Raw genomic sequence first — 11,233 nt, forward strand, 5'->3', positions numbered from 1 at the left:
CTTTAGTGCCGTAACATGGCAAGCCATATTAGTGTGTTTTTTTTAAAACAGAGAATATGTACACGTACATATACACAAATAGACACACCAGCACACAGACAAGACACCAACAAACACAAAGAGAAACGTAGAGACACACACCAATACACGTAGTCATAGACACGCGTGTACAGCAATGTACATTCATTACACGAATGCACATCCATAGAAAACAAGACACACACCATCACACGTACTCGGAGACACGCACACACACACACACCGTAACACATGCTCATAGACGCCAAGAGGAATGCACCCACAGACGCACAGAGATAATACAACATGACAATACACTTGTTCATAGGCACACACACAGGCGCACATCACACGTATTCGTGAACACACACAAAGACAAATACACGCACACACACACGCGACGCACACCCATTCATTACGCACGCAGCGTCGCAACAACGCGATAAAGGCCCCTTCTCGGACTCGTCCACTCCACGCGTGGGGGGGGGGAATGGGCGACACCTCCCATCTCGCCACACAACCTACCCCACATTTCAACAAGACCTAAACTCCACGTGGCGATTAATAAGAAAACAATATTAACATGTTGTGTACAGGCGACTAAAAATACCGCTTCTCTTGTTTAAATTATGCGTAATAATTGACGGATGTTTTACAAATCCCCCCCCACGCCTCTCGATCGCAGTGGCAGCGCCCGCCAGCTGATGAGAGCCGTCAGCGCTGACAGCGGGGCTAGCGGCCCCGACTCTCGGCCGCACTCGCCGGCCTCTGCTACTCCGCGTCACTCCGACTCCCTTCACACAGCCGCCTTTGTCTCTCTGCGTGCGCGTCCGCTTCCCCCCCCTCCCCCTGAAGGCCCCCCCCACCCTTACTCCCCCCCCCTACATCTCCTTCCCTCGTCCCTTCCCCGTCGCTATCCGCTGGCCCGCGCCGACCCCGCTTCGCTTCAGCCATCGCCTTTAACCCTCGCCCTACCCGCAGCTCCGGCCGCCATTTAACGCGGCCGAGCTGCTCCCATCATCACCACCATCACCACCACCAGTAACCATCATCACCACTAGTATCATCATCATCACCACCACAGACGTCGTCGTCGTCAAAGCCAAGGAGTGGTATTCGAGCCTCTTGTAGAGCCTCGTAGGCTCGCACACGCCCACATAAAAGCGTCGTGTACGGGTGGGGGGGGGTTCTGCTTTCGTGACGGACGAGAAGAGAGGAGGAGGACAGTGCCAGGAGGAGACGCGCAGGCGAGGACGAGGGCAGCAACAGCGGGGAGACGAAGCAGGAGCGGCACCGAGAGGAGAGGAATCCGAGGGAGAGGTTCCGAGGAGCCGCCATGGGCGACACCGGGAGCGAGGGCAGCGAGGCCCCGCGTTGTCAGCCGCGCTGCCGCTGCGGCTTCTGGGGGTGAGCGAAGGGTCCGGGTCGGCTCGACCCGCACCCACGGCGGGGTGGGTGGTGGGGGTGATCGGAGTGGATCTCGTCAAGTCGGATCGGTTCTGGGTCGAGCTGACTCCGGTTGGGTTTACGTCTCGATGGAGTTGGCCTGGTTGTTTGGGGGTACGGTGTAGTGGTGGTGGTGGGTGAGATCGGTTTGTATGTAGTCGGATCGAGATGGGGAGCGAGGCCATGGCTGTACCGGGACGATGGGGCCCGTGTGCGGCTATTGTTGGGCCGGGACGGTGGGAGACTGGTTCGGGTTTCGTGGGGGCAGACTGGCAACGTGAGGCTGGGGCGGGTCGGGCCGGGCCTAGCTGGGGGGTAAGGTCAAGCTGGTCTGCTCGAGTATTTTAATATGGTCGAGCTTGGGTTGGGTCATGATTTGTGCGCCCTCGGTTTCGGTAGTATAGAACGTGGCTTGGTGTGTTGAGACGCCAAGGTCTGATCGTTTTGTGGCGTGGCCCTTGCCCCTTGCTGGTCGGGCCCGAGGTCAGGCCTGGGTCCCGTAAGGTCGGGCCGAGTTGGTTGGGCTCGGGCCCCGTGTCCCCCTTCCCCGCCGGGTGGCCGCTCATCTCCCTTAGAGTTTCTCCCTCCCAGCCCTGCTTCTGGTCCTGTGATGTATTGCCCCGTATCCCAGTCGGCCCATCGCCATCTCGCCCCCTTGTGCACAACACCCTGCTGTAAATAATTCTACACAATCACTTTGTGTGCGTGCGTGCGCCAGAGTACAGTACAACATGCTTACATATCTCGCGTGTGCGTCGACACCGCACCTCTTAACGTGTACCTTCGACATTCCCGTCTCGTAAAGCCTTGCTGGGCCTGGCTTCCATTATCTCCCGAGGCACTGCTATTTGTTAAATGTGGCTCATTACGAGTGTGCCGAGTGTTGTTTGTACTGCGTGTGGGTGTTGTTGCTTGCGTGATGGAGGCGCCGGGGCAGGGCTGTTAGGCGGGGGTTGGGAGAGATCCATCACCGTGTTAACAATTAAACAAATAAATCTTTTTTTTAAATGGCTCGACTACACTGACAACGAGCCCACGCTTGTGTGTAAACTCTACAACACACTTGTGTTACACACCTGTCTGTACGTAATATACTCCTAGCACACTCCCAGAGCGCGCAGACGGGCGGGCTGGCGGGGTTCTTCACGTCGCGTTGGGGCTTTAAGATTTTTGTTTTGAGTTATGGTTTTATTTATTTTTTATTTTTTCCTTCCCCGAATGGGCGTGCTCTTGATGTGTCATGAGTGCCGGACGCTATGGCTGAAGCGGGGTGGTGGCCGCTCGGCTGGGGGGGCTGCTGTGGTGAGTTGCCTGCTGGCTGTGCGAGTGGCTATGTGGCTGAGTGGAATGGTGGCTGAGTTATTACCCAAGTGGCCGGCCGGGTGGGTGGGTGTGCTATTTGCAGGATGGGTGAGTTGTGTGGCAGGGTGGCTGAGTGGTTGGTTGAGTCGGTGTACGGGTGAGTTTTTTTTACTCTGTAGGTGAGTGGTCGAGCAAGTGGCTGGGTAGGTGGGTGAGTGAGTGGTTTGGTAGGTGAGTGAGGTAGGGAGTGGCTGGAAGACTATACGTGACTAGCTGAGTGGATGTGAGTGAGTCGCTGGGTCACTTATTGTTTGGGTGAGGTGAGTGGTTGTGTGAGTTGGACTCGTTGCTGAGTCGGTGAGTCGGCTGGTTAGGTGGCATGGTGCAGGAGTGGCTGGTTGGTTGGCTGTGTAGTTGGTGTGCAATGATTGTCTGGATAGGTGGATGGGTTAGGGGGTGGGTGGATGAGGGCTTGTATGAATAAGTGGGAGACATAAGTGAGTAAATGGGTTGCCGTATGTGTGGTGGATGGATTGGTGAGTATAAGATAGAGGATGATGTAGGGATGCAATTGAATGAGGTCAATGGGTGGGCTGAGTGGTTTGGTGAGTGAGTGGGTTAATTAATGTTTGTTTTCCCAAGTTGTTGAAGTGAGTGACTTGTTTGGTTGGTGGGTGTTTGGTTAAGGTTTGTGTTGGGTCAGAGAGTCAGTTGGTGAATAATTTGAGGTGTGGGTAAGTGGTGGAGGTCGTTGAGTGAATGAGTAGGTGAGCGAAAGCATGGGTGAGTGAGGAGGTGAGTGGATGAGTGAGGAAGTGAGTGGTTGAGGAGGGTGGGTGGCCGCCACACTGCAGGATTTGGGAAGGACAGATGGGTCATATTCACACCTGGACACACATGTGCATACACACTCTTGACACACAGCTCGCACAACTGGAACCTACCAACCAAAAGTAAAAGTCAATATTTGCCATGGTGACATGTAGGGGGTAGAGGAGTGCCACTGTGACATAGAGTATGTTCTTTGTTTCATCTACAGAAGCATGAAACAACCTGAATGAGGAGCTATTTCAGTCGATGCTAAAATATCACTTGCCTATAGGTGTACTGGCCAACTCTTATTCATTTTATGTATTTTTCTTTTTATCTTTTATGTCCAGATCTACCAAGACAATGAATCTGTGCTCCAAATGCTTCGCTGGTAGGTGACATAACCATCACTGCGATCTGTGCAGTACTCACAATTTGACATGCTTGCCTGCTCACGACAAATCGCGACATGGTGTTTAACCTGTAATTTTTCACCCTGCTCTATCTCTCGCCCCGTTCCCTCGCGCTGTCTGGTTTAACACCAGACTACTTGAAGAGCAGGGATGGCGAGGGCAGCTCATCGATGGCGCCTACGCTGGGCGACGGTGGCGCCAGCGATTCCAGCGCTTTGCCCACGGAGCTGCAAGGTTCCCCTAACCTGCCCTGCCGTGGTGGCACAGCCTGCGCACCGCAGCTGGCGACCGTTACGGACGTGGCCGATGCCCCGGCCTCTCCAGCCGGCGCCAGCATCACCGCCACTGCTACAGCCGAGACGACGCATGCGCAGCCTTGCGCCCAACTGCAGCCGTGTCCCGCCCCGAAGCCATGTGAGGGGGCGAGTACCGCTAGCGAAGAGGCAACGGGGGCTGCCCCCTCTTCCCTGCCAGCGCCTTCGTCTCGCCTATTGGCGCCCGTCGCGGAGATCGCGCTAATCTCCAGCGCAGAGCTGGAGCGCGTGAGTCCACCCCGGGAACCGCAGCCTGCACCATCGAGGGAGCCCGAAGCAGGAAGTTCCACCTCGATGTCACCATCCAGCCGTTCCACAAACCAGGACTCCAGAGGTTGGTGCTGGCGGTGAATTCAAAATTACAATCGCAAAGGAGTAGCTGTTGCGGCTTTTGCGCGTGCAATGATGCATCGATTCGTCGTGACAGTAAAAATTATACGACAAAGGATTGCCTGTTGCAACTGTGATAGTTCATCAGTTCGCTGGGATGGGGTGTGAATTGCTGCACGTAAACCCGGTAGCTTTGCTGTACATAGTTTAACGAATTGATGAAAGCGAACACTCTGGTTCACCATGAACCACAATTACTTTGCATTTGCATTGTTTCGCCCACTGACCCTGCAGAACATTACAAGTATCTAATTTTAATTGTGTGTGCGCCTCTTGTGCCTGACAGAGACGGAGAGCCCTGTCTCCAGATTGCGTGACATCCCTTTGAAGAGACTTCATGACCCAGGTAATGTCGCCTTTGTGCGAGCACACATGGGGAGGCAGGCAGGTTCTGATGATGATTTCCACGTGGATAACTCTGTGGCATGGTGCCTGTATTGCAGATGGATAGTTAAACTTGCACACAAAGCCCGTTTTACATCGAGCAGCATTTTTTATGTTTGAGGTTATTTAAAATGGTCAGTTATTACGTTTGTTTTATAGATCGGTGTTGTTTCGAGTTTGTTGTTGTTGACATCGTTTACTTGTGCGTTCACGTTATACCATTTTTATGTACACGTTTATAGAACCGACTATAAACTACATATAGATACACGCCTCTTGTTTATTGTACACACCATTTAAAGTAAAGGAAAATTATCTAGGTTGTGTCACTGATTGTTTACAGTGAGTTCTTCTTTGACGGTGGAGACTATAGAACCAGTCGAGTGCTTTGTCCCAGCCCTCTTGTGGCGTTACCGCATTGACTAAAATACACGGGACCGATTACACTCAGGCTGTAACGTCTCCCTTTCTCCGTAACATTCAAATCTCTTATTCTCATTTACGAAGCTTCAAACCTGTGTTAAAGCAGCCCCGGAAGACGGGCTGGGTGGATATCTACACGATCTCTGCCACTTGTTTTACGTTGTACAATGCGTTGTTTGGCGTGATGACACTCCCAGCACATGGCGCGAAACGTTGGACAACATGGTACGACCCAAAAACACGTCGGAGAGCTATCTAGCACAACCACGACACTCTACGCAGTGAGAAGAGAGCTGTTTGTTTATGTTTGTGTTATATCTCGTTTTAAGCGACGCACACGGTGAGTTCAGTGTTGAAGGTGCGCTGTGTTGAAGGCGACGAACGCTCGTGTTTCCTGCGCTGGCTGCAGACTGTGTTGACGGCGAGTCAGGCAGCGATTCCCCAGCCAAGAAGACTTGCGGAGACAAGGACGAGGATGAGGAGGAGAAGGGCAGGGCCAAGCAAAAGAACAAGCGCCGCTGCTTCACGTGCCGAGCCCGCCTGGAGCTTGTGCAGCAGGAGCTGGGCTTGTGCCGCTGTGGTATGTCTCAGGGGTCACAACAAGTCTGGGTCACCAGGGGCGCCACCATGGAGGGTTGCCACAGAGGCCACCATCGGCTTCATGGGGTGGTTGGGGGGGGTATGAAGAGGGATATGGGGGCTCGTGCTTGTTGGACATGTAACCATATGTAAATGCGATTTCAAATATCGTTTTGTATTTATGGAACATGCTTTGGATTGCGCATGTGAGAATTGCAGTCTTGGCGGAATATATGCTGCTACTGGTATATTAAAGCTAATGGAGTCGACAACATGAGCTACAGAAAAACGAGAAACTACCCACACAAAGGTTGATATGAGACCAAAACAATAATTTATTAAAAACAGAACGGCTTTGCCATTAGCTTGACAGTCAAATGGATGGGACAGTACTTGCGTTTATGTGCATACTACTCGGCTACGTTTAAGTGGCATCATCAGTGACAATTGGCCGTGGCTTGGCCGGCTTTTGAATTCGGGCTTTACAAGTCGAGGCGACAAAAGTGTAGGTGTTTAATTAATAATTTGTAACACAGCGACATTGAGTAATGATGCTCCAGCGCCCGACTGTCACCAGACCAATTCTCCTGGGATGCTCCATGGATTCCACGTTACGACCACCTCGTTCCATTTTTCCCATTTAAGCCTCCTGGACACGTCGCCAAAAACTGAAAAACCAGCGGCGTACATTGTTACCTCCACAAACGTAACACCGCGCGCCTTCTTCGTTGGGCACAACGCGTTGTGGGTTATTACTCGCGTCAACCTGGCGAACAGCGTTATCCACCTCCAGGATTGAAACCCCTTTTTTGTTAATTGCAGTGCGTGGATGCTGTAGTTGCTATGACACGTTCCCGTAGGTGATTGTGATTAGTGGGACGTGCTCGGTCGAGGCTGACCTTTATCAGTCGCTTTGCCATCACAGTGGCAGACAAAAGCCATGTGCTCCATGCCCCCATACATAAATTGTACAGCTGGTGGCACCGCACAGTCCAAACAGCGCCACAGTGGTCTTTACGCAGTCTGGGATACCAAGAGACTCCATGTGCTCTGGTAACCAAATTTCCATGTAGCAGCCCAAGCAGCACTTTGCTAGAACTAGCCTATGTCTCTGTACTGATTCACTCAAGCATTTTTTTATCACGACTGATAAAAAGAAAATAACTCTGTCGCAGTGCTGATGGAGACAGCTGTACAATTATATATTGTTTCTGTTGCATAATAAATGGATAAAATTTGCGGAAGCCACTTTGGTTAATTAATTTACTGACATTCATTGAATATTTTTTCCAGGGGAACTTTAAGCAATGCCGGTAAGCACTGTATGTGTGAATAGAAAAATACACGCTTGGTATACCTTGACATCGGTGAAAGAGTTAAAGCTGACATTTTGCATGATTTCTACCACCAAATCTATTTTTGAGGCTAGAGCACAAATGTATGTACGTGCTATTCTCGAATGTAATCGGGGTCATTAATTAGGTTAGTTGCCTTGGAAATGCCAGTTACCCAAGTTTTTATCATTACTGATAATCCCAGAACCGAAAGGCAAACCAGAGACTGAGCCGGCAGTGCTGCCGAGCTCGGAAACTTGATGCCGTGTTGCCCTATCCCTTCCGGCCCCTCAGGGTTCGTGTTCTGCAGCCTGCACCGCCTGCCGGAGCAGCACGCGTGCACCTACGATCACATGGGCCACGGGCGGCAGGAGGCCCTGCAGAAGATGGTCAAGCTGGACAAGAAGGTGGGCCGGTCCTTCCACCGCATCGGCGAGGAGTGCTGTTGAGAGCGTGCCGCTGTGCAGCGACGAAAAACTTTTGGTTTCAACAAGCGCCACTCAGCTTTCTCTCCTTACTGCAAACAACGGGCCGACCTTGGGGGATGCGTCGAATCTTAAAAAAAAAAGTTCAGTTGTACGATGATTTCAGCTGTGATTGGTTATTGTTAAGCTAAAATAAAAGCTCGGCTATATGATATTTACTTATTTGTACAATATAATTTTTTTTTTACTATTGATCGAAATAGTGACGTTTATTTCTGCAGCAATTCGCCACTGCCACGATGCAGTGGTCGTGGCGTGGAGGTTTTAAGAGTGCCTGCCTCGGATGTGCTAGAACGTAAGAGTGAGCTTGATATGTGTCGGCAGGTAGGCGTGTGTACCCTGGCAATTAAATACGTTGACATTTAAGCGTACCTCGGCTTGGCGCGTGCTGTTAATTGGTGGAAGCGTGTACACGTCCTCCGGTGGAGCTTCCTGCTATTAGAGGAGAGGGCGGTGGTAGTTGTGGGGAACGCAAGGCCACTTCTTCAGGACGAGTGGCTTGGAACTCAGTTCCAGGAGACCAGGTTTCAGGCCACTGTTGCACATTAAACTAGTGTGACTGAAATGGCTTGCACAGTTTAGTCGGTGACATTTTCAGGATTTGATCTTGTGCCTATGCAGTAAGGCTGGTAAAACAAACAAACTAATTACCATGTGGATGGTTCACCCTCAGAATACTGGAATAACTCAATTATATGTGGTGGGAAGTATATATATTTTGTAATTCTGTTGCTTAGCCAAAAATGTGTGAATAAGCACATTTCAAGTGCACCCTTAGAACATCGTAGGCTTTTTCCTGTACAGTTTTCTCTCTACGATCTGCAGGGACCCAACAAGTAAAATGCCTCATTTTGCCGATTGGCTGGCGTGGCACCAACGCCCTCTACCTGCTGTGCCCAACCCATGGCCTGAAACTGATCGTCTGAGACTAAGCTTGAAACCACAAAGTGACTCCTTCTGTCCCGATGCTTCGGAGCCGATGAGGTCCGTAAGCCAAGTTTTGTTTGCTCGGATCTGCATTTGGCCAGATAAGATGACTCAAAAGGAATTGTATACGAATTTTTTGGTGAAAAGCAGGTAATGCAATTTTCATGAATATGTTTTGTAGACGTATATATATACCAGAAATAAGATCACTAACATAGCTCGACATTATCAGTCCGTTAGACCTTTTTTGTATGTTTCCTTGACCGTTATTTTAGATTATTCCCATACCAATATATTTATAAATTGCTTAAATCTGGAATGGTATCGGGGTAATGTAAACTTTGGGAAATTTACGGTGAATATGATCTTTAAATATATACCATAATCTTATGATTCAGGTGGGCATATTTTAAATGTCAGAACATTGAAATTGTCAGGATTGGTAAAAAAAAAAGCCCTTTGTTTTCTAAGAAGCATATAATCCTCCTGCTTGCTTGTAATACAGCTTTGAGAATAACACAGTATTTTAGGGATAATTTCACTTATTTTGTTTCCACAATTTTTTTTTATCAAACGGGAGCGTTTTCTTTGCTTTTACTCACCCTGTTTGTCTTTCCCAGGTGTAAAGTGCTCCCCTGGCCTGCAAATGTTTTGCCAAAGCTGTTAATAGACACGAGGGGCCGATGGCCTGGTGGGGGAGCTCACTTTATTTAACTCTTCCGTTGTCTCTTGCCGAATCCTCGACTTGCAACAAACACATAAGCCGTACAATAACTCCGCGCGTCAACATCAAGTATGCCAAGGAAACGTTTTGTACTCCAAAGATGAACAACTTTGTTTAAGACTTGAGGAGTGGAGACTTTACGTTCAATACCAAGACCGGCCAACTTTAAAAAAAAGCAATTTTGGTTGGAACAATGTTTGTACTTTTGTCAGATGTTGACACTTCAGCAGCAGTCGCACACAATTGATTAACATTCATCGATGTTAATCCTTGCTGGGAGTTAAACGGTCTACATTTTGACCGGCTGGATCCTCTGCGAGGTGACTTTCTGAATGCCATAAAGCTCAACTTTCATGTCATCTCTCCAAAGAGGAGGAAAAATAGTTTATTTGTCATGAATGTCGCCGAATAAAAAAAAAAGGAAAGCCCAGATGTTTAGATAATAAATGTATGTAGATACTCTTGCCCCTACCAGCAATGATTAGTACACAAACGCGGAGGGTTCTGACTTGGGCGTGTCTTTTAAGGACCGTGCCATCTTAAGATGATTACTGTCCATAGCGGAGTTTTCAAATTAGCTTTTTTTTTGCTCTAAAAAGTGAGTAAAATTGGATTTGTACAATCAGTTGGACAATAAAACAATACATACTGCCTTTAAAATGTTTCTCACTCAAAACCATAACATTTACACATCCCGTCCGCAAAATAAATGCATCCATCACGCAGTGAATGCGTAGACGGGGAAATATTGTTTGAATTTGTGTCAGTGGAGTCGTTTATCTGACTTCTGATTGGAAACCTGGTGCATGTATATGTAGTTGCTTGGGAATATGAAATGGTACCCAGGATATGTTGCGGAGAGCGCTGCTTCTGCTGGCCTCCTGGTGCCTTTGGAAGAGTGTGCAGAGAAGTGACGTAGTGCTGTTAACACGGGCCCTGGTGCAAGGAAATTAAATGCCCCCCCTCCTATCTAATTTCTTCCCCCGCCTTCCCCTCTTCATAGCCTGGCGACTGGGCCCCTCTGGCCCATGGGCCCTGGTGCAATTGCACCGTCTGTACTCTGGTTGGCGATGCCGCTGGCGCAATTGCAGTTGGTGGCCAGGCCCCTGTGCGTGCACGCATAATCCGATGACAGTTTGGTCTTTGCAGGTTCTTCTCGGTTGCATGTTTACTTTGCCGAAACACTGACATATTAAACTATTTGTACATAGATCTGTGGCTATGAAGGTGCTAATTTTTTTCTCTCTAATAAACCTTGAACATTAAAATGCAAAATTGTTGGCGTACGTGTGGTTTGAACACCTCGGGGCAAGAATGAGGTATGTTCGAATGCATTTGGTTGTCCTGATTTAACAATGTAATAGTTACAATAATGCGCACCACCAGTTTATGATGATTAATTAGCAATGCATATACTCGTTAAACTGTCAAATTTATATAGTTCTTAAATGCAGCTTGATCTCAAGGTTTTAAACCAAACGGGGCGTACTTGTTTGAGAAATTCAGAACCATATGCAGATTAATGGATTTCTTGGACCGGGAGTGGGTGGCTCATACGGAGTGCCGGAAAGGGAGTAGAGTGAGATGAGAGTGGAGAGGTAGGCAGCGCTGAGTACACGGATAATCTAGAACCTGGTGAGTGCGAACCTAAATCTAATTTGAGATTGGATTGGGAGACGGTGGT

General features: G+C 49.2%; 1 protein-coding gene across 1 annotated transcript; it reads left to right on the plus strand.

Moving 5' to 3' along the window:
• Positions 1-726: 726 nt before the first annotated feature.
• Positions 727-10,824, plus strand: ZFAND3 (zinc finger AN1-type containing 3). Its single transcript, XM_032948131.2, has 6 exons — positions 727-1,425; positions 3,927-3,967; positions 4,122-4,637; positions 4,980-5,039; positions 5,910-6,080; positions 7,708-10,824. The coding sequence occupies exons 1-6, from the start codon at positions 1,355-1,357 to the stop codon at positions 7,860-7,862; spliced, it is 1,014 nt and encodes a 337-aa protein (XP_032804022.1). The 5' UTR covers positions 727-1,354; the 3' UTR covers positions 7,863-10,824.
• The last annotated feature ends 409 nt before the right edge of the window (positions 10,825-11,233 follow it).

This window comes from Petromyzon marinus, chromosome 6 (assembly GCF_048934315.1).
Source record: "Petromyzon marinus isolate PM22_M1 ecotype Great Lakes invasive population chromosome 6, UKy_Petmar_22M1.pri1.0, whole genome shotgun sequence".
Taxonomy (NCBI): Eukaryota; Metazoa; Chordata; class Hyperoartia; order Petromyzontiformes; family Petromyzontidae; genus Petromyzon; species Petromyzon marinus.

Coding starts and splice junctions, on each gene's coding strand:
- ZFAND3 (XM_032948131.2), top strand. CDS start 1,355: ATGGGCGACACCGGGAGCGAGGGCAGCGAGGCCCCGCGTTGTCAGCCG. Junction 1,426..3,926: donor TGCCGCTGCGGCTTCTGGGG/GTGAGCGAAGGG, acceptor TTTTATGTCCAG/ATCTACCAAGACAATGAATC. Junction 3,968..4,121: donor GTGCTCCAAATGCTTCGCTG/GTAGGTGACATA, acceptor GTTTAACACCAG/ACTACTTGAAGAGCAGGGAT.